The 27,824-nt window shown below is 40.8% G+C and overlaps 1 protein-coding gene across 1 annotated transcript; it reads right to left on the reverse strand.

Moving 5' to 3' along the window:
• Positions 1 to 939: 939 nt before the first annotated feature.
• On the reverse strand, positions 940 to 18,216 carry COIL (coilin). Its single transcript, XM_082371548.1, has 7 exons — positions 17,899 to 18,216; positions 9,048 to 10,152; positions 8,838 to 8,924; positions 8,295 to 8,342; positions 6,327 to 6,396; positions 3,568 to 3,656; positions 940 to 1,894 (listed from the first exon to the last, which is right to left on the reverse strand). The coding sequence occupies exons 1-7, from the start codon at positions 18,141 to 18,143 to the stop codon at positions 1,784 to 1,786; spliced, it is 1,755 nt and encodes a 584-aa protein (XP_082227674.1). The 5' UTR covers positions 18,144 to 18,216; the 3' UTR covers positions 940 to 1,783.
• Between the last annotated feature and the right edge of the window lie 9,608 nt (positions 18,217 to 27,824).

Raw genomic sequence — 27,824 nt, forward strand, 5'->3', positions numbered from 1 at the left:
TACGTCAATGCTACTCTCTCACTTCATCCCAGCTTCCCCTCCCCCGCCCCCTTGCCCTCAAGTCTGTTCTTCACGTCTGTGTCTTTATTCCTGCCCTACCACTAGGTTCATCAGTACTGCTTTTTTTTTTTTTAATTAATTAATTATTTATTTATTTATTTTTGGCTCTGTTGGGTCTTCGTTTCTGTGCGAGGGCTTTCTCTAGTTGCGGCAAGCAGGGGCCACTCTTCATCGCGGTGCGCGGGCCTCTCACTATCGCGGCCTCTCTTGTTGCGGAGCACAAGCTCCAGACGCGCAGGCTCTGTAGTTGTGGCTCACGGGCCTAGTTGCTCCGCAGCATGTGGGATCTTCCCAGACCAGGGCTCGAACCCGTGTCCCCTGCATTGGCAGGCAGATTCTCAACCACTGCGCCACCAGGGAAGCCCCAAGGGGTTCCCTTTTTTGCACACGCTTTCCAACAATTGTTATTTCTTGTCTTTTTGATAAGAGCCATGCTAACAGGTGTGAGGTGATATCTCATTGTGGTTTTGATTTGCATTTCCCAGATTAGTGATGTTGAGCATTTTTTTTTCATGCACCTGTTGGCCTTTACTATTTGTCTTGTTTTCCAAACCCTGGAAAGAAAGCATGCTTACACAAGAAACCCAGTGCCAAGATCCCATCATTCATGTTAATCTCACTCTTTCTGGAGTCATACCTCTCAAATCAATAAATACACACTTTGATACGTATCGATGTCATGCAAATTAAAACTGGACAGCATCTCCTTTGGTCCAATAGCTCCCAAATCTAACAAACTCCACTGGACTAAACCTTGCAACACCAGAGTCTTTAGTCAAGGCAAACCTCGTTCCAGAAATTTTTAATCTTTTGCATTATTATAAAACAATATAAAGCAATTTGCAAAACTCAACCACACAAGATGACTCAGCACAGAAGTTTAGTTCAATATGACTTTATTTAAAAATCTGCAAAGCTGAAGGAGGGATCTGATGTTTTGTTAAAAGAAAACAATTTTCACACTGTATATTTTAGCCTTTTTAGCTCTGTGCTGAATAATAACAGAAAAGGAAGTTTCTGTTCAAGATCCTCATTCCAGCACACTCAGCCAGGTGCTCGGGACCTTGTAGCAAGATAACCCTGGTCTGAGCCCACAGTAAATCCTCTCCCCCGAGTGGAGCCCCAGTTCTTCCCCAGGCACACATACTTATTTCCACTGCTCTCCACAGGCCCTAAGAATCCTTCATTTTACAGTTGAAAAGAGTATGAAAGGATTCCTTAACTCATTGACTGCAATAAACCCAACTACTGGTTAACTCTTGACAATTACAAGTATAAAATACTTGAAATGTATAAGATGTTCCATACTGAATGGAACATCTTAAATGTTAAAAAATTAAGTCAAGTAACATGCTTTCACGTTTTAAAATGTTACTTAATAAAACTTACTGAGACAAGATATGCAGCACTTTTTTGTACTTGGTATTATAAACTCCTACTGACAATGGCTACTCGATGGTCCAAAAAAATAAAAAAGAGAAGAAACCATACATATTGCTTTATAAACAATGCCTGAAGAATGTCATGTTTTGAATTTTGTTACTAAAATTAAGCCTGCGGAAAAAAAAGAGGTCTAAAAAAGCAACACCCATGTTATTTTAAATGATGAGGTAGATTTTTTCCTATGCGATAAAGATAACCAAAAATGCATACAACTCTCAAATCTTCTTTAAAAAAAAAAAAAAAAAAGTTCAGGTTATAGTCACTTTCACAAATAAGACATCTATAAACCATGAGGTGGCGCGGTCATACTCAGGGAAGCTCCGCACTTTGTGTTACTTGGAGATTCGATAATCAGTCTTGGATCAATTAATTCTCTCCAAAAAATGGTGATCTGAGGAAAAACAGAAAATATTCAGTTTAGAGACTTCATTTTGAGGTCGTATGAATTGTAGTCATTTAAAAAGTCAATTTCCATTTGTGCAGAATGCTTGAAGACCTGGAGTAATTTGAGTCCCAGTAAACTCAGTTCAATTAGGGTAGAAGGTCTTTTTTACCTAGAATGCAGCTAAATTTTACATTAAACATATTTCATCTTTCTTTGATTTAGAGCTGGGGCTGTGCGGGGAGGGGTAGCTAGCTGGTTACAAAGCGGTCAGGAGGATTTGCCCAACAAGCCTCTGTGGAAAGGCAGCCCACAGATCTCCTGGGAGGCAGATGTGGCCCAGGAAGTTTATCACTATACTGTTGATGCCCTTTTGTGCAGCTCTGTAGTTCTCTTCCTGTGCTGCCTAAAAATAGGAGGTATTTCACATTTTACCAAGAGAAAGCAAAGCTAACATTGGCCATATGAATAATGAGAGCCATCTAGTGTCAAAAAAGGTAATTACAGGCCCTACTTCAGGCCGCTGTTTAGTAAGGCCTCCAAGAGGAAAGCCTACAACGTTTAATTTTCCAATGTAGTTTCCAAGAACACATTTCAACAAAAAAGTGGGGCTGCATATATTGCAAATGAAGAAGTACAGGAGACTGGGCAAAATCTGCTGAGCCTACCACAGACCCTAAAAATGTGCTTTTGGAGTAAATCCCTGAGTGTCATCTATCCCTAAGACAAAGCAAAACATACAGTCTGCTTAGGGTTTCCACAAATTCACGTTTCAGATAAAACGTGACTCTGCAATACTAAAACTCAGAATAATATCATAACATTTCAAGTATAAGCACCTTAAGAAGTGGTTTCTTAAATATAAATTCTCTTCACTTTAATGCTACCATACTCTAATGAGGCAGCCATTCCAGCAACGCTGGAAGTCTGGCCGCCTACAAAGCTCTAAACCATGTATTTCCTAAAATGGAAATTTAAGGGCTGAAACAAAATCAAAAGACAGATTCATCATTTTACGTCATTCTTCAAAATGACCTGTGCTGTTATAAGTCAGAATCATGGTTAACATTTGAGAGGTAGTTGTAACTGCAAGGAGGCGTGATGGAGATTTCTGGAGGGGCTGCTCAGGTGCTATTTCTTGATCTGGGTGCTGGTTACTACATGGGGTATGTTCACTGGTGAAAATCTCCCAAGCTGTACATTTATGTGTACTTTTTTTTTCAATAAAAAGTTGTTAAAATGCTACTCTTTTCTACTGACACCCTTATAAAACAGTGATTTGATCTGATTTGATTTGATATTGATTTTTGGCAGTGCCACATGGCTTGTGGGATCTCAGTTCCCTGACCAGGGACTGAACCAGGGCCATGGCAGTGAAAGCCCAGAATCCTAACCACTAGGCCACCAGGGAACTCCCAAAACTGATTTTATGCAACTGTACCCTCTTAAATAAGATTTGTGCATCTTGTCTTATAGGCTCTCTGACATTCAAGATGGCATCCTAACTTGGCACTGGGCACTGTTACAGCCACCCTGTAGGCACGACAGAGATCCCCAAGGCTGAGATCCTTTATGATTTTAATACAGGCAGTTCAGGAAGCTGCAATGTCACCTTCCAGGCCACCAGTAGCCAGTCAAGAGAGTGGACAACCAAGCAATCCCAAGAAGAGAAGCGTGCCTACCCTCTTCTCCTGCGTCACAGCGTACTCCACTACCTCAGCTCCATTTTCGTTGTGATAAACCAAATCAAATTTCCCAGGTTCTTTCACGGCTGAAACCAGACAGTAGGAAGGAGAGACAATAAGTCATTTCCCAGTAGTGAAATGTTCCTCTACAGGGAATTCATATCATTAGAAAAACAACCACAAACACACTGTCCATTGATGTGGAGGCTGGGGACACACATGGAAGTATGGAGTGCTCAGTGACGGGAGAGCCTTCGAAAACCCTGCATCAACAGACAGGAGCTTCTCGGCTCTTGATCAGTGACAATCTTTCCTTCATCAAAAAGAAATGAGCTTGATACGCTACCACTAGTAATCCCGGAGAAGAACGTGTAACCACAAGATAATCCCCAAAATAGCTGGTATGTTTCAACAAGGGAAGGTAATGTGAATTCTGCAAAGTTCTTATATCTTGCTGTGTCCTCAGAAATCACACAGGCGTCCTACTTGGTAATACAGCAGTCCTCACTTTACATGGTAGGGTGGGGCCGTTAAAGTGACCATGCAGGCTGAAATCATGCAAAACAATCTTAATGGGAAAACTTATGACTGTCTCATAATCTTTTAAATTTTTTGTCAAAACTTTAAAACCTTTACTGTACAGGGAAATGAAAAAATACTAAAATTGCTATTTATGTAGTACACTGATCTAATTTAAAACAGAAATACTGGGAATTAAAGTGTTCTATGTCTTTGTAAGAAACTTATCGAGGGTAGTTTGAGCAGTGCTCACCTTCTTGTCATGTAACCACAGTACAGAGTGAGAATCTTTTCTACGCCTTACACAACTGTCATACTCCTCTCAGTCTGTTATTCTTCGAGCTTTTAACGCCACGCAATAGCTCTGAGAGTTTCTTTTTCACAGTTTTGCGAAGTTTTTGCTGATGTCACTTCTAGGACGTCCTCATCCCTCTCATTACAACCACTTTCCTCGCTGACGGCAAGAAGCTCACATAAAGCTCAATGTCAACATTCCCACAGTGAGCTATTTCTTCTATGATTTCACTTAAACTCGATTTGGGTGTCACTTTTAGCATTATCACTTTTTGTTTCTTTGTTGTGCTTTCATCTTTGTTGGCCAATTCCCTATTTCAATTATCCATTTTTGTGAACTGTCACGTGGGTTTATCACTGAGAGACAAGGAAGCAGCACAACTACACACTTTGCTGTGTTACGGGAATTGAGTAACAGATGCACAGTGACCAACCACCAACAGACTTTGAAAGAAGTGATGTGACTTGTCACTAATCATATGGCCATGTGTTATTTGTGCAGTGATTTGTGGACGGGAGAGCTAGCAGTACTCTATACAATTACTCACAGTTAAGAGTTAACATACCAATGTCACTGGGGAGCTGGTTTTATTTAACTAAACCATGGTAACAGAAATTCATGTATATTAGAACCATGCAAGGTGAGGACTACCTGTACTTCTGCTAGAAAACAGATAAAGTGTTTCTTGATGCTCCCAAAAAGAAAAGTCCTAACTGGATGTCATCACTGTCAATCACCTGACAAGAAGTGATCAGGCTGTGTCCACAGAATTTGACCATGGACAAACCTCTGTCCACCATTCCTAAGAAGGGGGATTTCTTCAAATGAAACCTAATCAGAAGAAAGCTGGAAAACCAGTGGAAGTTCTTGTGTGTGTGTGTGTGTGTGTGTGTGTGTTTTTTCTGGCCGCACCGCACGGCTTGTGTGATCTTTGTTCCCCGACCAGGGGTTGAACCTCGGCCCCGGCAGTGAAAGCACTGAATCCGAACCACTGGACAGCCAGGGAATTCTCTGAAAAACCTTTTTGAATGATTTCTATGTACTGGAGTTTTGAATCTTTTACTCCCTACCTTATTTAAACACAAACAGAAAATAATTAATTCCTTAGAGTCTGCTGAAGAAAAAGAGATCTCCTCTACTCCCTGGCCAGGGACCCCTGCACACACAACCCCAGTTAAGCCATATATAGTAAAAGCCCTCTTATTCCAGGATTTCAGAACCAATAATGGGTGGGGTGAATCAGGGATAAAGCAGGGAACCATTTAAAATAATGTGTGAGAGTGTGGATACACTTATACTTTAGACATTTTACTTTGACTTAACACACAGAAGTATGTTCATTTGCCAATCTTTTGAAACAGAGCTAGTAGGTCTTATGAGTCCACCAACTAGAGCTGTCTTTCTTTTAAAAATCATATCCTTAATGTAGATATGCAATTTCCACAATTTTTGAGTTTTGAGGGGTTTTTTTTAAGTGATGCAAGAATACAAAAGCTGGCAACGCAATGTAAGTGCAGAATCTTCCCAGATTTTTACCAAATTCCTCCCAATCTCTTATAGCTGACCCACCACATATAATTCAAAAGGGAATTTTTCAGTAACAATCCTGAGTCAGCATTCAACTTAGGTTTCACAGACATAGTTTTTTTTGCCATCAATTTTCATCAATTTATGTAATTTTACGAAATTACATAACTACAGTGACAACAACAACGTGCCTAACAGCTCTGGGAACAAACCCAACAACTCTTAGTAGACACGCACCTCCACTTGTGGGAGTGCAGCGCCCACCACCCGGCCGCTCTGTGCTGACAGAGGTATGCAGAGAGCCAGGCAGCCACGGGGGCCAAGGAAGACAGCAGCGCCTGTGTGTGAAAGCTGTTCAGAAACCAGTGTAGATGTGAAGAGCCTACATTGCCAAATTCTTTTCTAGAGCACTCACCAGGTAAAGATGAAAGAATTTCTATATCTACTTGCTGGGTCTCCGGATTATGGCTTAATATTTTTCCTTCCTTTCAAAAAACAAAAGTCCAAGTCAAAAATCAACATGTGAAATATTATGAATATACTAAAACCACTGAGTTGCACACTTTAAAACAGTTAAATAGTGAGTTTTGTTATGTGGCTTTTATCTCAACAAAAAAAGTTTTTAAATATATCAACATGCATTTGAAATAAAACTCCCACATACCAAGCCAGCATCTCCCCTGGTCTCAATCATCCCAGGAGCAGGTACCAAACAGGGACAGCCCCTATAGCCCACAGCCTGCTACTTAGTCAAACTAGCCGATCCTAAGCTGTCTCCCTCACCCTGCCTTGCCTACACCAAGGAAACCCCAATAAAAGCTGCTCCCTCCTGCTTCTGCCTCCCAGCCACAACCAGGTGCTGTCACCTGTGGTCCTGCCTGGTGTGGCATCCCCCCTCTTCTCTCGGGAAATGTAAGTATTAAATTCCTTTCTCAGTAGCACTGACTTCTCTGTGTCATCACTCAGTCACTTCCATAAATTAAAATCCCACGGATACAAATGAGACAGGTTAGGGGCTGAGGAGACTACATTCTTTGAAGGTAGATTTGACTTTTAAAGACAAGCTTAATGAATAAACCCGATGATCTAGCTGGATAACAGTACTTGACATCAAAGCAAAAAAGTGGTACTGATTTTCACCCTTGAAACGGTTTTGAAAGCAACTTCAAAAAAGTTCTAAAAATACTGGGAAATAAAGTAAGCAAATAGCTTTCCAAGATGATAACTATAATGACCAACATCCATTTAACGAGTTTTAAAAAAATCAATATCATCTAGAATCAACACTTGGTAGAGGCTGTGGGACATACCAATTCACGTTTATCTCCATTTCCTCACGTATCACAGAATTAAATTAGTCATCTATGGTAGGGTGAAAAAACATCCTGGTTTGCCCAACACAGGTCCATTTACATTTCCTTTCAGTATAATTATTAATACAATATTAATCCTTTTCACTCACAAGTGTTCTGATTTATATAAGTTATGTGGTCACCTATATTAAGAGGCTAAGATGAAAAAGATGATAAAACACCAGTTACCCAGAACTAACCAACCAAATCCCTTCACGAACTGATTCTTCTTCTAGCCTGCTTTTGAAGAAAGATTCTTACCAAGATTTTAAAAGGCTACCAAGGTATCAACTCAGATTGAATCAAATCTTCTTATACCTTATCTGTATTACTATATTAACGTTATCAATTATTCCCTTAAAAAAAATGGACTTACATTCTGAATCTCACATCAAAATAAGAAAGTATGCATTTTAACAAGATTTTCAACAAAATTTTGAATGGGTGAGAAAGGAAAGGAAACATGTAATTACTGATTGAGTCAAACTTTTACTGAAAACTGTGATAAAGTTCATATGCCAATATGAAGTCCCATACAAATATTAAGTGAGTAAATTCCAAGGATACTATTTGTGAATTACCTGTGGTTAACTGGTAAAGCAAAACAAACCATATTAGACGATAATAACCAGTAGTAATTCACAAATATATGAAATAGATTCCTATGCTGAAAATAATCATATTTTCTGGCTGAGAGCTATCTATTTTTCTCTTTCAAAGTTTAGGATCATGGGAGAGGGGTACTCAAATAACTTTGTGTATCTAAGCTGATTAGAAATAAATGAGTAATAAAAAAAAAATTAAATTTGTCATTCTCATTCTATATTCTTCCCAAGTATTAAGAAAAATAACACTGGGAGACTTCAAAGTGATACTATCAAAAAGTTTACATTTTGAAAATATTTTTATTTTCTACTTTATGACATTATTTACTCCATAAAAATCCATGTTATCCATATTAGCAGTATTAAATATGACTTAAGCTTCTTTAATATACTGACATTTGATGACTTTAAAATAAAGAAACTTACCTTATAGTCAGAAACATCAGGAGAATAATCGGATGTTAGTTCCAAAAGCTAAAAAAGAAGAAAAAAACTCACAAATACACATGCCCTGTGGCTCCTTTCCCCTACTCCTGAGAAAACAAAACACACAGTACTGGGGTGCCCACTCCACCACTCTGGGAGCCCTACCATAAGCCTGTGGCAAAACAGGTGTTCCAGTAGGAAAGGTTTTTTTGGATTTGGGAGGTTTTTGGGGTGATATGTAGAGCTTTTTTTTATTGAGCACTTGCTATGTTCCAGACACCAAGCTGAGCCATTTCTACTCATTCAGAAAACAATTACTAGGCACCTACTACATGCTAGGCAAGAGAACACGAAAGATATGATCCAGGAAGAGTTATTATAAATATGATATAATATAAATTAGTTTAATACATTTATTACATTTTATTAATATAAGTTATATTAAATTAAATATAAATGTAACCTGACATGCTAATGAGTAAGTTTATTTAGAGGGGGAATAATCTTTTTTGTTGTAACTACTGTTGTTTTTAAAAAATATACCTTAAATGCAATCTTTTCTCCAACTTGAGGGGCAGCTGCTAAAAGCGGTAAGAGACTGTAGTCCTTCTTGTGTGTCTCTATGGGATTCTGAAAAACAGTATTAGTCATGTGATTTTGTTACTAGTGAGAAACTGTGAACCCATGACGTCAATTCCAGAAACACTACGTGAGGAAAGGGGAAGAGGTAAACTCACGATAAATAATACTTACCTGGATAACAGTAGATGAGTTTGTCACCATTTCATTCAACTGCTGTTGCTTCTGATAATCAGCATTTCTATTTAAAACACAGGGAACAGCATGCCCTCGTCCTCGACCTCTGCCCCGCATACCCCGACCCCTCGCTCCCTTCCAAGAAAGAAGGTCCTCTCCCCTACTCCAACCTCTTCCCAAAGTGATGGGGAGAGTCACATTGGGAGGAGGACCAAGGGCCTGTCTGCCACCATTTGAGTCCGACTGCTTCCATCCAGCAGCATTTGGAACCTGTGCGGATGGCCCTGGACAACGTTTTCCTGCAAAGAGACCTACAGTCTTTAAGAAATCTGCAGTACACACCGGGGTGCTCTTTGACATCACACATTGGTCATCTGACTCTGAACTAGAGTCTGAACTAGAAGATGATGTTCTGGAGGTCTTGCCCTTGATGCGGGTAGAGGGAAAACCAGTTTTTGCAGCCACTTTGTCTGCAGTTGTGGTTTTCATAGAGGATCCTTCCTTTGATACTTCAGTCAAGATTTCCTCTGGGGAATGTCTGACCTCCAAGATGACATTGCTGAGACCATCACTGGTTGATTCATGATAAGACTCAGACTCTGAGGAGGAATCGGGACTATCTTTTGTATGAATGCCTGTGCGACCTTTTCTTTTGGCTTTCACAAGGCTGTTTCTAGCAGGAGGACCTTTTGGAGGACTGCACTTCAGGATGGTCCACTCTTTCACTGACTGTGCTTTAGAAGACTTGGGAGTCTTTGCCTGCTTTTTATATTCACACTTCTCCTTTTTCTTTGGTGATTTTCTTTTGGTCTCTCCACCATCAGCATCCACTACACCACATGTGGCTTTGTTTTTCCTCTTGTTTTTTTTACTCACACTCTGATCTGTGACAGCTTTTGGTTCTAGATCCAAGGTCTTCTCACTGTTATTGTTCTCACGCCTCTTCCAATGCTTCTTTGAATTTTTGTAATCTAGTTCGGTTTCTTCATCTTCCTCCAGCTTAAATGCCCGCTTCTTTGCTTTTCTAGGTAATAAACGAGTACTATCACCATTACTAACTGTTACAGGACTCTCAGCAACTCCTCTCTCTTCTAATTTAACTCTATCAAAAGAACAAGAGAGAAAGCTTTAGTAAGTAATTCATAAGCATGTCTCCAGGATGTAGTTATATACTAAGAGGACTGCAAACTGTCACTGTCATCAGGCAATGAAAAAATGTCAAATCACTTAAGGACAAAAGACTCTTCTTAACAAAATGGCCTATATGGCATCACTTATGGTCAACTTTCAACAAAACGGCCTATATGGCATCACTTATGGTCAACTTTCAAATGACTAGTTTTATTTATTGATCAACTACTGCATCCTAAACATTTTCTATAGATTTTCCCTAATCTAAACACCACCATGAAGTAGGTATCTTTCATTTTAAAACAGATCACAAAATTACGGTTCAGACACGTAACTGCCCAGGATCCACAGCTAATAAGCCACAGAAATAGGATTCAAACCTGTTTGTCTAACGCCAACATTCACAATCTTTCCACTACATTATGTGCCTACGCTAAATGGTGATAAGGCTAACTATCCATTTTTGTTTTTAACTGTAAGCTACTTTTTAAAAAAATCAGATTTCATTTTTATTTTGTTTAAATTTAGGAAAACACCAAACAATTTATAATTTATGTTCTCTGGGGTACTGACAACCATCGTAAAATTCCATAACATTTGGTGATTCTTAATTTTATGTGCCAACTTGACTAGGCCCTGGGGTGACCAGATATTTGGTTAAACATTGTTCTGGGCATGTTTGTCGGGGTGTTTCAGGATCAGATTAACATTTGAATTTGTACACTAAATAGAGTGCCTTTGTGAGCAGACGGTCCCAGCGTGAATGGCCCTCACCCAATCCACTGAAGGCCTGAACAGAATAAAAGGCTGAGCAAGAGGAAATTCGCTCTCCCTGCCTGACTATCTTTGAGCTGGGACGTCAGAAGAACTTCTGCCTCAGACTAGGAATCAGACTGAAACACACCATCTGCTTTCCTGGCCTTTGCACTTGGGCCGGAACTTTATCATCAGCTTTCCCAGGTCTCCAGCTTGCCGACTGCAGATCTTGGGACTTCTCTGCCTCCATAATCTCATGAGCCAGGTCCTTATAATAAATCTCATTTCTGTACCTAGAGCTATAGCTATGTCTATATCTATATCATCTCCTATTGTTTCTGTTTCTCTGGAGAACTCTGACTAATATACAGTTCGTCCAAAATCATTTCACTATAGTAAAGGAATTCTGTTCCTCCATGAACTGGCAACAGCTAATTCTAATAGGCACAGCCCAGTGACAGAGAGCTGAGTGAGTGTTGTCAATGTCAAGCACATACTGGGTGTTTAAAAATGCCTGCTGGGGCTTCCCTGGTGGCGCAATGGTTAAGAATCCACCTGCCAATGCAGGGGACATGGGTTCAAGCCCTGGTCCAGGAAGATCCCACATGCCATGGAGCAACTAAGCCCGTGCGCCACAACTACTGACCCTGCACTCTAGAGCCCGTGAGCCACAACTACTGAGCCCACATGTCACAACTACTGAAGCCCACATGCCTAGAGCCCGTGCTCTGCAACAACAGAAGCCACTGCAATGAGAAGCCCACTCACTGCAACAAAGAGTAGCCCCCGCTCACCACAGCTAGAGAAAGCCCATGCACAGCAACGAAGACCCAATGCAGCCAAAAATAAATAAAATAAATAAATTTATTTTAAAAAAAATGTCTCCTAAAAACATACATTATTCTTTCAATACATTTACATCCAGCTATATCTTTCATCAAGTACTTTTAGTGACCAGGGAAAGATGTCGACAATCATATTTGAAAATAAAGTACAGGGCTTCCCTGGTGGCACAGTAGTTAAGAATCCGCCTGCCAATGCAGGGGACACGGGTTCGAGCCCTGGTCCGGGAAGATTCCACATGCCGCGGAGCAGCTAAGCCCGTGTGCCACAACTACTGAGCCTGCGCTCTAGAGTCCGGGAGCCACAACTACTGAGCCCACGGGCCTAGAGCCCATGCTCCGCAACAAGAGAAGCCACTGCAATGAGAAGCCTGTGCACCGCAACGAAGAGTAGCCCCCGCTCACCACAACTAGAGAAAGCCCGAATGCAGCAACAAAGACCCAACGCAGCCAAAAATAAACAAATAAAATAAATAAATTTATTTTAAAAAAATAGAAAATAAAGTACAATTGGTGAGTAATAAGATAGATTATAGGCATTCTTTAAATTTTTTTAAGGTATAGTAATCCTGTGGATTTATCTCAATGCGGTAGTTGAAAAAAATCCTCAATTATTCTTCAGAATACATAAATACACAGACACATACAAATGAAGATAAAATAAAAGCTACTGATAGCAGGAGTAGGATGAAGAGAGAAATAAAACTCTGAAAGAGCAGGGACTTAAATAAAAACTCACTACCCCTTGTTCTCAGCTGTGGACCTTGGCACCTAGCAGCAAGGAAGTAATTCTTAAACGGGCAAAAGCTAGTTTGGCATACTGTGAATCTAAGAACTACTTAGGAACTTCCTGGATATGGAACTTTCCATAACATTCTTGATCAATTTGTTTTCACTTGTAGCAATGCTATGATTCAAGTTTCAATTCTGAGATGACAATTAGTACCAAACTTTCCCTCACACTTTGAAAATGGAAGCAAGACCTTCTGTTCAGTCACTGTGGTGCATTAATTCACTGCAACACTGCACGTGCTGCATCCCGTGTAGGCAGGACCCCTGGCTTTCACAGGCGCCTACAACAGCATCACGCTTTCAAGAGCAGCTCCTGTCATCAGCTCACCCATTCTGAAGATCATGGATCTGTGGATACTTGACCTGTGATTGCTGCAGCCTCGCTATCTGCTACTCCTGAAGAGAATAATTTCAGTTTGGAACATATTAAGACTGAGAAACAGAACATCATCCAGAGAACAAGAAACGTTCCACCTGGGTCTGCTCAGTTACCGTTCTTTTCAGGGTGGACACTTTCCCTGGCAATGTTCTTCATTTCTCCACTTGGATCACAGACAACAAATGTAACTGTCCTTTTGCAAAGAAAAGTGAATTACCTGTATAATTAGCAATGAAAGAGATTTGATTCCAAGAAATGTTTAAAACAGACTCTCCACTGTTCATTCAAACTCTTTGCAGGGCAAACTGGGCACTAGTATCAAAATGCAAGGTATTCCCTTTAAATCTGCAAGTGCACCTCTAGGATTCTTTCATACATAAATAAGACATGCCCATCTGCACTGCCTGACACCTCCCCACTCCCACTAGCCATTGCCTGCCAAGGCCAAAGTGACTGGATTCAAATCCTTCTTCTGCCTTTAGTTAAAATTTTAAAATATCATTACCTCAACTTTTCTCATCGGTACAAATGGGGGTAACAGTAATAAGTATAGTACTCAAATGAGCTATCATATATATTTAGAGCAGCGCTGGGCTCAGAGCAAGTGCTATCTACACATTAGCTCTAATTTTTATCAATACAGTGAATGTGGTTAGTCCTCTGCGGGCAGGAGTTGGTGGGCTTTTAATGAACTTGTCCCATCAAATGGAGGTGAAATCCAACAAAAAGGGTGGAAGCAGGGGCCTGCAATCTCTTTGGGCCCCACCTGCTCCCTGCAGCCTCCCTCCTGTCTAGCTGCTGTTTGCAGTGCCCTGCATTACCACCTTCAGAGAAGCCAGTTACCTGACCAAGGGCACACAGCTAGTGAGTCACAGAGCCAAGATCTGAATCCAGGGTTCTGATTCCAGACCCTGAGCTTTTAATCACTCTGCTCTCTTACCTTTCACACCATATTGAACAAAAGTAACGCATGTATTTTTGGCATAAATACAGACCTGTACAACTCTTCTGGAGGCCAACTTGACAGTACTTATCAAATTTTAAAATTTGACCAAGGAGTACCCCTTCTGGGAATGTATCTTACTGAATCATTGCCCAAGTACACAAAGATATAGAAGAATACTCACCACAGCAGTATGTAACAGTGAAAACCAGACGACAACTGCCAAGGTCTGAATGTTTTGGTGCTCCCCCCAAATTCATATGTTGAAATCCTAACCCCCCAATGTTATGGTGTTAGGAGATGGGGCCTTTGGGAAGCGATTACATCATAAGGGTAAAGCCCTCATGAATGGGATTAGCGCCCTTATGAAAGAGACCCCCAGGGCTCCCTAGTCCCCTTCCACCATGTAAGGACACAGGAAAAAGGTACCGTCTGTGAACCAGAAAGCAAGCCCTCACCAGACCATGAGTCTGCTGGCACCCTGATCTTGGGCTCCTCAGCCTCTAAACTGTGAGAATTAAATTTCTGTTGTTTATAAGCTACCCAGTTTATGGTATTTTTATTATAGAAGCCCAGTCAAACTAAGATTACAACCTAAAATGTCCATTAATAAGGGGCTGGTTATATAAATTAACATGGTCATGCAAAGGAATAATATAGCATTTAAAAAGAATGATGTAGCGATTGCATCACATATCGTATATACTAAAATGAAAGATACCCAAGATACGTTAGGTAAAAAAAAAAGTGAGGTGCAGGAAAAAATGTATATTATAATGACATGTGTATTTAAAAAGTGTAAGTATATATGTTTGTATATGTATGGAAAGGACACTCCAAATTTAACTGAGGATACTTCTGGAGAGTGGGGTGTAGGAAGAGTATGTGAGAAAAGAAATAAGGGATTTTGTACCCTGAACTATTTTGAAGTATAATTTTTTTTTTAACAATAAGCCTTTTTGTTTGCTTTGTTTTAATAAAAGAATAGGAAGGGACTATGAATGTTCCACAATGAAAGCAGCCCAGGCCTAACTTCCACTGGTCTCTGTTTACCCATGGGCATTGGACAAACACGCTCCTGAACATGAGAGAAGAGCTCTCAGTATTCTAAATCCCCAAAACCATCAGCACGCTACAAAACGAGATTTAGCGTCAAGAGACCCAGAGCTGCACAAGGATCGGCAGCCTTAATGGCAAGTACCTTCTCTGGCTCCCGAGGTTCCAGGAAACCAAACTGCCCTCAGCCTGGCTCAGACACTCTGTCTTCTTCACTCCCACTGCCAGCCTCACAGACATGTCAAGAGGGGCTTGGCTGGCTGTCCAAGGAGCCACTGATCACAGCAACATGAAATGAGAGCTCATCTCTAATGTTCAGTATTTAATAATCAGTATTAAATGCCGCACAGTCAAAAGAGTGCCAGAGGAGAGAAGGCATTCTGTTTCCGCACAGAATGACTCTTCAACAGGGAGCTCTCACTCCAGCTGGTTGCTCTCCAGGTGCTGCAGCCAGGCCTCTGTGAAGCTCTCTTCAGGGGGTGTTATGGGATGAACTGTGTCCCCTCAAAATTCTTATGCTGAAGCCCTCATCCATAGTACCTCTAAATGTGACTGTATTTAGACAGGGCCTTTGAAGAGGTAATCAAGTTAAGATGAGGCCGTTGACAGCGGGCCCTAATCCAATCTGACTGGCGTCCTTATGAGAGAGAAAATCTGGACACACAAAGAGACACCAGGTCACGTGCCTTTTTCTGAGGACAGAAAAAAGGTCATGTGAGGACACAGAAGAGAGACACCTACTAGCCAAGCAGAGAGAAACAAAACTTGCAGAAAGAAACAAAACTTGCCAACACTTAACCTTGGACTTCCAGCCTCCAGAACCATGAGAGAGAAATTTCGGTTGCTTAAGCCTGTGGTGTTTTGTTAGAGCAGCCCTAGCAGACGGATGGGGCTCCAGGCAAATGGGAGCACTTCCTCCTCCCAGGGGAGATGGAGACCGCCTTCAGGAGCTCCATGTTAGCAGCCTGGGGGCAGAGGAAGTCAGATTCTGGGGGCTCAAAAGAAGGGGCTGTGAGGAAGTGGCCATGGCACATAAGCGTGGAAATGCTCACGCCTCCAGGGCTGGGTCTCAGGATTCCCACAACCAGGCCCCGCTTCTCCTCATGAGAGCTCTCTCAGCACTCCTGGCAATCCCAACAGAATTCTTCTGCTGGTCACACTCATCCCTTCACCAAGTCAGGGTAGCTTTTGCCTCCACAACTGTACAAGGCTATCCAACCTTCAAGGTACTGTGAAATTCCCTGACCATTTGCGTTCCACGATGATCTCTTCTTTCTCAACCATCTTCTGCACTTAGCAGCAAAACCTGGTATGATTATCCGGTCAGATAATTATCCACTCCACATGACACAAGAAGATAATACACAGAAACACAAAACTAGTTATTTTGGTCTACTCCAACAATATTGGGTACCTTTGAGAAAAGAAACTGTTTTCTTCTGTAGCTCTGAAGAAAAGTGAGTCTGTCAGGGGAAGACAGAGAATGACTATGGACATGAAACCACAAAAACATACAAAACTTTTCCAAATTCAACTTTTTCCTAAGGTCTGCCCCATTTACCACTGAAGCTAGCTGCAGAGGTATTTCTTGCCATATGCAATTGTGCATTCTGGTGTTTAGGAGGAATTCTGCCTGCCATTGTGCTGTATTTATTTCCCATAACAGCTTTCATGGTTTGCTTTTGACATTGTTGACTTCATTATAAAGAGTCTAATTTCCAGATGATTCATTAAATGAAGTATAACTGCAGTTAGCCATCAGCAAGTTATTAATTCATTAGACAGGAGATAGATCAGAAAGCAAACTTAACAGGAGAGGATGCAGTCCTTACAACTGCAATATTTAAATAGTCCCTGAATTGCAGACAGAATGGAGATCTATTTCACAGTGAATAAAAAGGAAAAAGACCTCTTTTGAAACTTGGATTATTTCAAATTGTCACTGGAAACAGCTAAACATTATTAGTAAATCAGTGTTCCTGCTTTTAAAAGAGAGAAAGACTCACATATGCTCAAAGATGTAGCAGTTGTTCCAAGTTAAATTCCCTGATGCTCTGAAGAAATCTTATGAATCTGACATACTCTGGGGAAAGGAATATTCAACATGCAACAAATGGCAAGCAGAAGTAAGTAGCCTGGTTCACAACTCTAGAATTTTTTTCACTGTAGATGAAGCTTTTAAAAAGAAGCCCTGAATAAATCAGTCCAAGATATGAATCCGAACTGAAATGATCGTGTCTTACCATTTTATTGAGACAAATCAGCCACACGTGAGCAATTTACACCACAACCGCTCCTTGATACTCATCTCAGTATCATTTTTTAAAACTTCCAAAAGCATATTTAAAACTATTTTGTTTCCCAATTCACAACCCAAAAGGTTCCAAACACCTATTTAAGTGAACCCAGGTGAGACACAGAATGACGCCCACCAGTCCCAGGGGGTATCACAGGAGCTCAGAGATTGGACACGCTGCAAGTGGTGAAGAAAACATGACTGTTGGTCTGTTTGCTTGGGTCTCCGGCACCTGACCCTGCGAGCTGCCGGGAGAAGGCGGGGTCTCAGGCACGCCCGGCACCCGGCGCACCTAACACAGTGCCCGGCTAAATGAGCGCTTGCTAAGTCAAGGCTGCAAGAAACGCGAGCCCTGCCCACACCCAAGATCAGGGTTTTTTCCAAGTGTGGTCCACCAACCTTCTGCATTAGAAGCTTCCCGGGGAAAGATGCTCGTTACAAGGCAGATTCCTGAGCCCCATACCTGACTGGACCAATCAGAATCTCCGGGGTTCACGGAAGTGCAGTTTGACAGCGCCCCGCCACCCCAGCTCACCCCGACCCTCACCCGGACCCACACCCACACGCGGTCTCCAGTCGCCGGAGGCTCCCCCCGGGCGTGCGCAGGCGGGTCCCCGGCGCCCCACCGCAGCGCCCCCATCCCGCCCGCGCACCTGAGGCAGTCGTTGTCTCGTACCAGGCGCGCGCTCTCGGTGGGGGGCAAGAGCCCCCCCTCCAAGTAGAGGCCCAGGAGGGCCCCAGAACTGAAGCCGAAGCGCTGGCGGATGAGACTGATGAGATCCGTGACTACTCGGCATCTGTTCAAGTCGATGAGAAGCCAGAAGGACGTGCAGTGCGGGGTGGCTGGCGGCGGGTAATCGAATTGAAGGCGTAGCCTAACCGTCTCGGAGGCTGCCATCTTGCTCGATGCGCAACGGAAGCCGAGAGACTCCACTGGGCCGCCGAGAGGCGTGCGCGGGGCCCGCCCCCTGGAGCCTGTTAACGGGTGCCACCTGTTGGTGGCAAATGGCTGCTCCAGGCTTTGTGAATGATGAGAACGCGGCGCGGGATTGATTCAGGTCCGCTCAAGACAGGGCTAGGGAAGAGAATAAGCGAAATGCCTTTATTCCTTTCCTGCTGAGCCCTACGTAGGGTCCGAATTTAGGCAACTCTCTAGATAAACAAGCACTGCTCAGCTGTGGTCTTCTTCTAAGATATTTGCTCATATACATAAAATAATTTCAAAAACGTAACTCCCAATGCATCTAGTTTACAAAATGTTTCATCATACAGAGTTGCGAAAGATGTAATTCCTAATGTATTGTAAATATTGACATTTTAAAATAAAACCATTAATCACTCTTTTAAAAGTATCCAGTGGAATTTAAATACCTTAGCAGTTTAATACCTACCACCATGCAAATTTTAAAATATAAAAAATACATCCTCTTATTAACTCTTAGGTAAGTGAATCAGAAATTTTACATCACTTGAACTTCCATTCCATTTCTTCGACATAATATATTAACTCCGTTAGTTTTCATGACAAAGGTATGAATTAAGAGCTATTATTATTCCCATTTTGAAGATTAAAAAACAACAAAAAGTTCAGAGAGGTTAAGTAACTTCCCCAAGGTCACTGGACTAAGTACGTGGCTAATACCTTGCAGTCAGTAGATACGTTTTAAAAAAATTTTTTTTGTTTTATTTTCCTGTGACCCTAATGCTCTAGGTCTTCTGGATTGAGTTATTTCTGTTATTAGAGGTACACAATTGATCAAAATAGCATAAAACGCCACACATTTTGTTACATAATTATTAAACGGAGAAAATAAAATGGACATGGACCATATCTATTAATAAAATAAATGGAGCTCTGTGTGGGGTTTTTTAATTAGTCCAAGTCTCTGTGAATGGATATTGCTAAATGAGACAGGGCTCCCCATCAATTCTGGACCTATTTTTTGTTTTTATAGATGTGACGCCCTGAGAAAACACGTTCATTTATGTAAGTAGATAAGAGTGGAATGACTTATGTTATTGGCTATATCAGTCAATTCCTTAAAACTCTTTCCAACTTACATGCTAAAATCACCTAGAGATCGTTCGTTAAAAATTATTTTCAGTACTCCTTCAGTCAACAATTCAGTTAGGTTCAATAATGTTAAAAACAAAGAATTGGGAATCACATGACTTTCAAAGAAAGTGTTTACCCAGTCGCTAGAGTTGTTCAGTTTCTCAATATCTGGGAAGGCTCTACTAAGATTTAAGTGATTATTATACCACTTACTTTTACAATTAGAGGTGCCTGGTCCATGGCGTTAAAATTAGATGAAACTGGGGTAAAAATGACAATTCCATAAAAATGGGGATTATGATCAAAGACCTGTATATTGATGACAGATGGATAGAGAGATGGATGATTGTCAACTATTATATATAGATTTATTAGCAATTTAATCTGATAGTTGAAATCAATTATGTTTATAAATATTCATTTGATAGAATTGGAAGAGCATATCAACATCTAAGAAAGAAGAGTTAATCCCAATAAAATGAAGCTGAGTTCTCAAGTTCAGGGCATTGTTACATTTTTTGTACGAATGATTGCTGTTATGGACATGATTTACAGCAGAATCCACTACATGTTTCCCTAATCTAAGTTTAATAATAGCTGGTGGAAACGAACAAGTACAGTAGGTCTTGTAAGGCTATGTGGATGGGGTCAGGAGGGAGAAAGACACTTTGAGGAGAACAGAAACAGTGCACAGGCACATTCTCAGGCAATCAGCTGTAGGAAGGAGTCCCAGTGAAAGAGGGAGATGAACTGAATTCTCTTAAAACCACACAGGCCTACCTCTCCTTAGAAAGTGCATGCGACTCCTCAGGACACATTTACGCCCAGTTTGAAGACTGCTACTCCAAAACATGGAAAGTTACCTAAGCAGTGTTTACCTGGCTAGTCTTGTTTCCTTTCTGGAGATGTGCAAAACACCACCATTCCCCCTATTACCGGAACCTCGAGTGTGTCCTCCGTGGTTTCTGGTGAGAAATCTGCTATCCTTGGAATTGTCTTTACTTTATAGGTAAGGTGTCATTTTTCTCTGCTTTCAAGATTTTTTTTTTGTCTTTGGGTTTCAAAATTTTAATTATGCTGTGTCTTGGCATGGATTTTTTTAGGTTTATCCTGCTGGAGTTTCACTCAGCTTCGAGAATCTGTAGGTTTATATCTCATGCCAAATTTGGGGCATTTTCAGCCATTATTTCTTTGGGTACTTTTTCAGCCTCTCTTCCTAGGATTCCAATCGCTTAAACATTAGATCTCTTATTATAGTCCCACAGATCCTTGAGGCTCTTTTTTTTTTTTAACTTTATTTTCTCTCAGTTGTTCAGACTGCGAATTTTCTATTGTTCTCTTTTAGATCACTGATTATTTCCTCTCTCCCTTCCATTTTGTTGTAGAGTCCATCCACTGAGCTTCTTACTTTGGTAATTGTATTTTTCAGTTCTAAAATTTCCTTCTGGTTCTCCTTTACATCTTCTATTCCTTTGCTGAGACTTTCTATTTCCTTGCTGAGTCTTTCTTTTCTTTCACTCATTTCAACATGTTTATCCTGTCTGCTTTAAAATATTTGTCAGATAATTCTAACATCACCATTATCTCTGTGTCGGCATCTATTAATTGTCTTTTTTTCAGTTTGAGATCTTCCTGGTTCTGGGTATGAAATTGAAGAAGTTGAAATCTGAACATTTTCATATTATGGTCTGAGATTCTGGATCTTGTTTATTCTGTTTTAGCTGTCTTTCTCTGACACTGCTCTGGTGGGGGAGGGGAGGTACTGCAGGTGGGGATTGAAGTCCAAGTTCCTTACTTGGGCTGTGTTAACACCTGAAGGCGCAAGTGGCAGAGAAGCTCCTCCTTGCTGCTGCCACTGGTGGGAGTTCCCATCCTGGTTGACATGTAAGAATGGACTCAAGCAAACTCATTTGTCTCTGGTCCCTGATTTATTTTTATCTGAGTTTGGAAATTTGAGAAACAAGGTGCATTCTGATACACCCCACATATAGAGTTGAATTCCTGTTGTTGCACCTATAGGATTTAAATTTAGAAACTGAAGCTGAAAATAAGGAGCATGAAAAATAGCATTGGCCTCTCTGGGTTTTCCTTGCTCCTAAGAATCATTTCTAGTCCATTTCTTCTCTCATATTTTCCTGTTCTCACTCAGCTTTGTCAAGCACACTTTTATCTTCCCTCCTCCTTGACTTGGGGGCTTTGTTATGATTCCCTGCCTGCTATCATCCTGTTTGAGTTTTGGAAATAGTTGCTATGGCGTTTAGCCCGGTTCCTTCAGGAAATTAGCCCTGAAGAAGAGAAAAAACACTTTTTTTGCAACGATGAAACAAAATTGCCTGCCCCCGCAGATCTGGTCATGTGACTGCCTGCCTAATCCTCTTCCCCGGATTCACACCACCTGCAGTGAATCTTGAATTAGTAGCTTGTCAGCAGTAGCTGCATTCTGATCCAGACCAACCAAGATCCCTTGTACTTTATTCTCCAACAATTCCCTTATTACTTATAGCTCCCTGAATATGCTGGTGCCTCTGAGGCCCTGCATACAATAAAAGAATAATTTATCCCAAACTTGGAAAAAGGCAAAATGCTGTTTGCCTCTCTGATATCACGGCAGAGGAGTTTCAATAGGGCTGCATGGCTCTCATAGGATACTCTCAAATACTACTTCATGGTCAGGGTCTGTTTGGCCAACCATCCAGGACAGACTGATCCTCAATCTCATGGTGTCCACAGTTTAGTGAGGAAAATAAAATAAATAACCACACAAATGATTATTTTAAAACAATTATGGTGAGCATCAGGAAGTAGAGGTACAGGATGTTGTGAGATCCTATGCAGACTTCACCTAGTCTGCAGTGTTGGGAAAGGCTTCCCTGGGAAGTGACATTTAAACTGACAGCTGAAGTCTCAATAGTAACTAGTCAGGTGCAGGGGAGAGAAAACATGCAAAAGGGCAGTCCATACAGGGAGAACAGCACGTTTAAGTGCACAGAGAAAGACACACACAGAAGGAAGATGGTGTGAAGACACAGAGGGAAGAGACTGGCATGTAACACCCTGGATTGCAAGCCTATGCTCTGAAAATTCACTGGGAGGGCCTTTAACGAGCCCCCAGCCAAAGAGCCTCCATCAGCTTCTCATACCCTTCCCCAACATATAATTAAAAAAATAAAGTATTGTTGCAAACAGTTTTGAGATAAGTTCCCAATAGATTTCTTCCAATCCTGTTGCCTCCCCCAAAGCTCTATTACATTTTTGATCTGTCCCGAGAAGATGAGTTTACATCACAGAAATGCAAGTTCAAACTGAACCACAAGCATCACCTTAAAAAATGTTCTTTTGCCACTCTCCATGAGAGAAAATTCCATTGGCTCTTCGGTCTTGACTCTCTTTTGCTGGTCTTTCTGCACAGTCCCCTTCTTTTCATCTATCTCTCTTCTTTCCTCTCCTAGAAGGAAACCAAATTCCTCTCATATTCCTGTGCAGCACAGTTTAGCAATTCTTTGTTGCCTTGGCTGATGCCGCTATACTCTCAGCTCCCACCTCCTAATGTCAAGGAACCAATAGGTTTCTTTTTTTCTCATTATCGTTTATTACAGGATATTGAATATAATTCTCTGTGCTATACAGTAGGACCATGTTGTTTATGTATTTTATGTATAGTAGTTCGTATCTGCTAACCCCAAACTCCTAATTTATCCCTCCCCACACCCTTTTCCCTTTTGTAATCATCCATTGGTTTTCTACGTCTGAGTCTGTTTCTGTTTCATACATAAGTTAATTTGGGTCGTATTTTAGATTCCACGTATAAGTGATATTTGTCTTTCTCTTTCTGACTTACTTCAGTTAGTACGATGGTTTCTAGGTCCATCCATGTTGCTGCAAATGACATTATTTCATTCAAAAAGATATTTTTCTTAAAGACCATTCCAGTTCTTGGGAGGAACTTTACTACTGGCTCTTAGAATAATAATCTTTCACTTGGTTCCCAGGTGTGTTTTGTTGCTTTGATTGTAGTGATTATAAACTGTAAAGAAAAGGGGATATGTTAAGTGTTTGCCCTCATAAAAGACCACCCAGTGTTGAAGGCCAGATTAAAATGGAGATTATAGGGCACCTACTCACAGTTTGCTGTACTTAACACCACATTTATCTACACAGCCACTGTAAGTGACTCATTGTTTGGTGATTCTTGTGTCATAAGAGCATTTTGGGGATTCCCTTGTTTGGTTAGCCTTTGCTTATATCGTCAAAAACTTAAACAGATGAAACAGTATGCATTTCAAGTCCTAAGGCATTTTAAGAATGGACTTCTACAATCCACCAGAGGTCTAGTCCTACTTTTTCCTAGCTGACTTTTTCCTTATATCTTATTATAAAAATTTCGGGACACATATAAAGGTTGAAAAAAATATATAGTGAACACCCATATACCTGCCATCCATATTCTACCATTAACATCTTACTATAATACTTGCTTTATCACATATTTATCCATCTATTCATTGCTCTTTCCACCCATCATTCCATAGTATATTTTGGATTCATTTTAAAGATTGCATACACTTCCTCCTAAACACTTCAAACCCATATGATTAACTAAAGGTGAAGTTTTGTTTACAATTTTTCCTTTTCAAGCAAAATTTGCCTCTTATGAAATGAACAAATCAAGTGTATGTTTGCTGAGTTTCGACAAATATATACATCTGTTGTAATCCAAACACCTGTTAAAAACAAGACGACAGGACCCAAATGAAGTCACTTATGCTAAGCCCCACATCACCAAACCGAGACTTAATTACAGTTTTGGCTGTCCCAGAAATGGAATCTTAAACCAGTCCATCAGGATTTGCCTATTCAGCCCTAGTTAATCTGCCTGATAGACTCCTGCCATCCTGTAAAGGCAAGTAAACTTGCAATAACCAACCCACTTTTTTGTCTGTATAACTTCCTCATTCTGCTCCATTCTACCTATAAAATTCTTTCATTTTGTACATTGGAGCTCTTTTCTATCTGCTAGGTTGAGTGATGCCTGATTCATGAATCACTGAATAAAGCCAATAAGATCTTTAAATTTACTCAGTTGAGGGGACTTCCCTGGCGGCCCAGTGGTTAAGACTCCACCCTCCCAATGCAGCGGGCACAGGTTTGATCCCTAGTCAGGGAACTAAGATCCCGCATGCTGCAAGACGTGGCCAGAAAAAAAAAAATTTTTACTCAGCTGAATTTTCTTTGTTAACACACCTATCAAAATGTGCAATATTACCACTACCCCAGGAAATTTCATATCCCTTCCCTGTCAATGCCTGCCTTTTATCCCTTTGATCCCTGCCTTTTATCAACCACAGTTTCTAGTTGATTTTTACTCCGTCATTTTATCAGGGAATTCCCTCTCCTCCATTACTTCTGCTGAATAAGCCCATCCCATGATTTAAAAATAACACTTTTGGGCTTCCCTGGTGGCGCAGTGGTTGAGAGTCTGCCTGCTAATGCAGGGGACACGGGTTCGAGCCCTGGTCTGGGAAGATCCCACATGCCGCGGAGCAACTAGGCCCATGAGCCACAACCACTGAGCCTGCGCGTCTGGAGCCTGTGCTCCGCAACAAGAGAGGCCACGATAGTGAGAGGCCCGCGCACAGCCATGAAGAGTGGTCCCCGCTTGCCGCAACTGGAGAAAGCCCTCGCACAGAAACGAAGACCCAGCACAGCCAAAAATAAATAAATAAATACATAAAATTTAAAAAAAAAAAAAAAAAATAACACTTTTAATGTTGTATCCAGTCGCCCCTCAGTATCTATAGGGGATTGGCTCCAAAACACCCCACAGATACCAAAATTCACAAATGCTCAAGTCCCTCATATAAAATAGTGTGGTATTTGCATATAATCTCCCATATACTTTAAATCATCTCTAGATTACTTATAATACCTAATACATGCTATGTAAATAGTTGTAGATACAGGCATGCCTCATTTTATTGTGCTTCACGGGTATTGCATTTTTCACAAATTGAAGGTTTGTGGCAACCCTGTTTCAAGGAAGTCTATTGCTGCCATTTTTCCAATAACATTTGCTCACTTTGTATCTTGTGTCACATTTTGGTAATACTTCACAATTTGCCAATATTTCAAACTTTCATTATTATTATATTTGTTACGGTGATTTGTGATCTGTGATCTTTGGTGTTACTATTACAAAAAGAGTATGACTTGCTGAAGGCTCAGATGATGGTCAGTATTTTTTTTAGCAATAACATATTTTTTAATTAAGGCATGTACATTTTTTAAGGCATAATGCTATTGCACACTTAATAGACTACAGTACCTTGTAGACATAACTTTTACATGCACTGGGAAACAAAAACATCTGTGTGACTCTATTGTGGTGGTCTGGAATCAAACCTGCAGTATCTCCAAGGTATGCCTGTACAATGTTAATGCTATGTAAATAGTTGCCTGCATGCAGTAAATTCAAGTTTTGCTTTTAGGAACTTTCTAGAATTTTTTCCAAATATTTTTGATCTCCTGTTGGTTGAATCCACGGATGTGGAATCCACAGATATGGGACCAGCCAATAGTGAGGGAGGGCTGACTTGCAGAATAACGGTTGCAGCCTTTAATGCAATAGTACCACTTCTATTTTATCTTAGAGAAATAACCTCAAATATGAAAAATACCATATGCAAAATATAGATATTTATCATAGTGCTATTTTTCTGTGAAAAAGTGAAGCCGTAGAGTCTAATTATGGAAGAGTTTAAGTGTATTTGAGGCTCTGGTGACACAGAACAACTTTGAATGTTTAGATAGGAAAAGTTTAGGACAATCTTTGTTACATCATTACTTCTGTTTGACTAACGGTGTAACTTTTATATAAACAGTATCTTTCAAATGTTTCTCCAGAGGCTCATCCCCAACACCAGCATTATGGGATTTTACTCATTCTGGAGCATCCCATGCTAAAGTTTAAGAGAACCTGGTTGCATATTTCTCTTCTCTGGCCCAAATCTCAGCACCCTCCCCCTTCATCTGCAGGACTCTGCCATTTCACAAGGCTGCAGATGAAAACATCTGTCCGTTAATGACCTGCAGGGGCAGAGGGTTAGAGAAGGGAACAGGAAAGAGAGCTGTCACATGTACTTCATTTTTCTGTTTTGTCATGTGCACCTTTGAAGCAGAATATTTAGAAGTAACCTGACCCTCATACCGCCCTGCACAGTCTTGTTTCCTAGCTCTGAGGTGAGTTATTCTGTACCCCCTAAAATGACATTTAGACACACACACACACACAAGAAAACACCTCTCCCATCCTTTTTCCTCCCTTCCCCTTCCCAAACCTCTAATTGCCTCTTTAAAATGACTGTTGTCATGTTAACAAAAAGGTTAGGTGTCATTTAGGGGGCTCGGTCCTTTATGTCTCAGCGTAGAAAGAATTCATCGAGAGGCAAACTGATAGATAAGAAGTGATTTATTAGAATAGGACGCTTGCGAGGCTTAACAAGCAGTCAGGCAAGCGTTGCGATGCCCCGAGTACTTAGTGGGTTACATTTTTATAATCAGAGGAAGAGAGAGGAGGGGGAGAAGACCTTCTTTGTCTTTCTTGAGTAGATGTCACGCTTTCCTCATCAATTCCTCCTCCAGATTGGGTTTTTTGTCCCTACATGGTCAGGCCAGGACTGTCATGGCATTTTGGAAAAATTATTTCAGGTCTCAGTACAATGAGGACCTTTCACTTTGATATGTCACCTTTCCATAAATGACTTTTTTGTGTGCACAGAACATGTGCCGGTTGTCATTAACTTGATGACACCACTGGGCAGGATATAGGTCTCATGCCACCATTGTTGTATTGTTTTGGGGCATGTCTCATGCTTCTGTTGCATGATTTTGTTGCTAATCAAGCTAGCTTTATTTTCTTGTTAAGCAAGCCTATCTGGCTTTGATGCTAAGCCACTTGTTCTGCTTTATGAGTCAAGCAAACCCACATTTTTTCAGGATTTTCCCATTACTTTCTTGAGTGATCATTAATCTTACTGCGGTCTCCCAAAGTTCCCTATCAACAATCCCCTAATGGGGTTTCTAAGCTAACTATTTGATTAGCCTACTCAATCCTTATCATTAACAACACAGAATTATGCCAATGACAAATTATCGAGAAAAAAAACAGAATAAAAAATTTTATTATCGTATTTAAAAAGATGACGTAAAAGACAAGAAGAAAAAAAATCCCAAATGCCAACAATGTTTATGCAGTATCTAATTTTTTCCCCCAAATTTCCAAAATGTCCATTATATTCGTAATTTTATAAGAAAAATAATTTTAAGAACAAATCTATGAAAATGGAATCCCCCAGTTTCCAAGTTAAGCTGGCCAGGTTTAATCTGATTTGGGGCAGATGCAGCAGTTTGAAATGCCAGGTCTTTTGTTGAGGAAGGAAGAGATGGGCGGGGCAGGAAGGACGGTCCTCGTAGTTATTTCTCTGTAGCGTCTCAGTTCTGTCGCACAACCCAAGTCAAATCAATGCA

Source organism: Balaenoptera borealis (assembly GCF_965194805.1).
Source record: "Balaenoptera borealis genome assembly, chromosome: 20".
NCBI classification, from domain to species: Eukaryota; Metazoa; Chordata; class Mammalia; order Artiodactyla; family Balaenopteridae; genus Balaenoptera; species Balaenoptera borealis.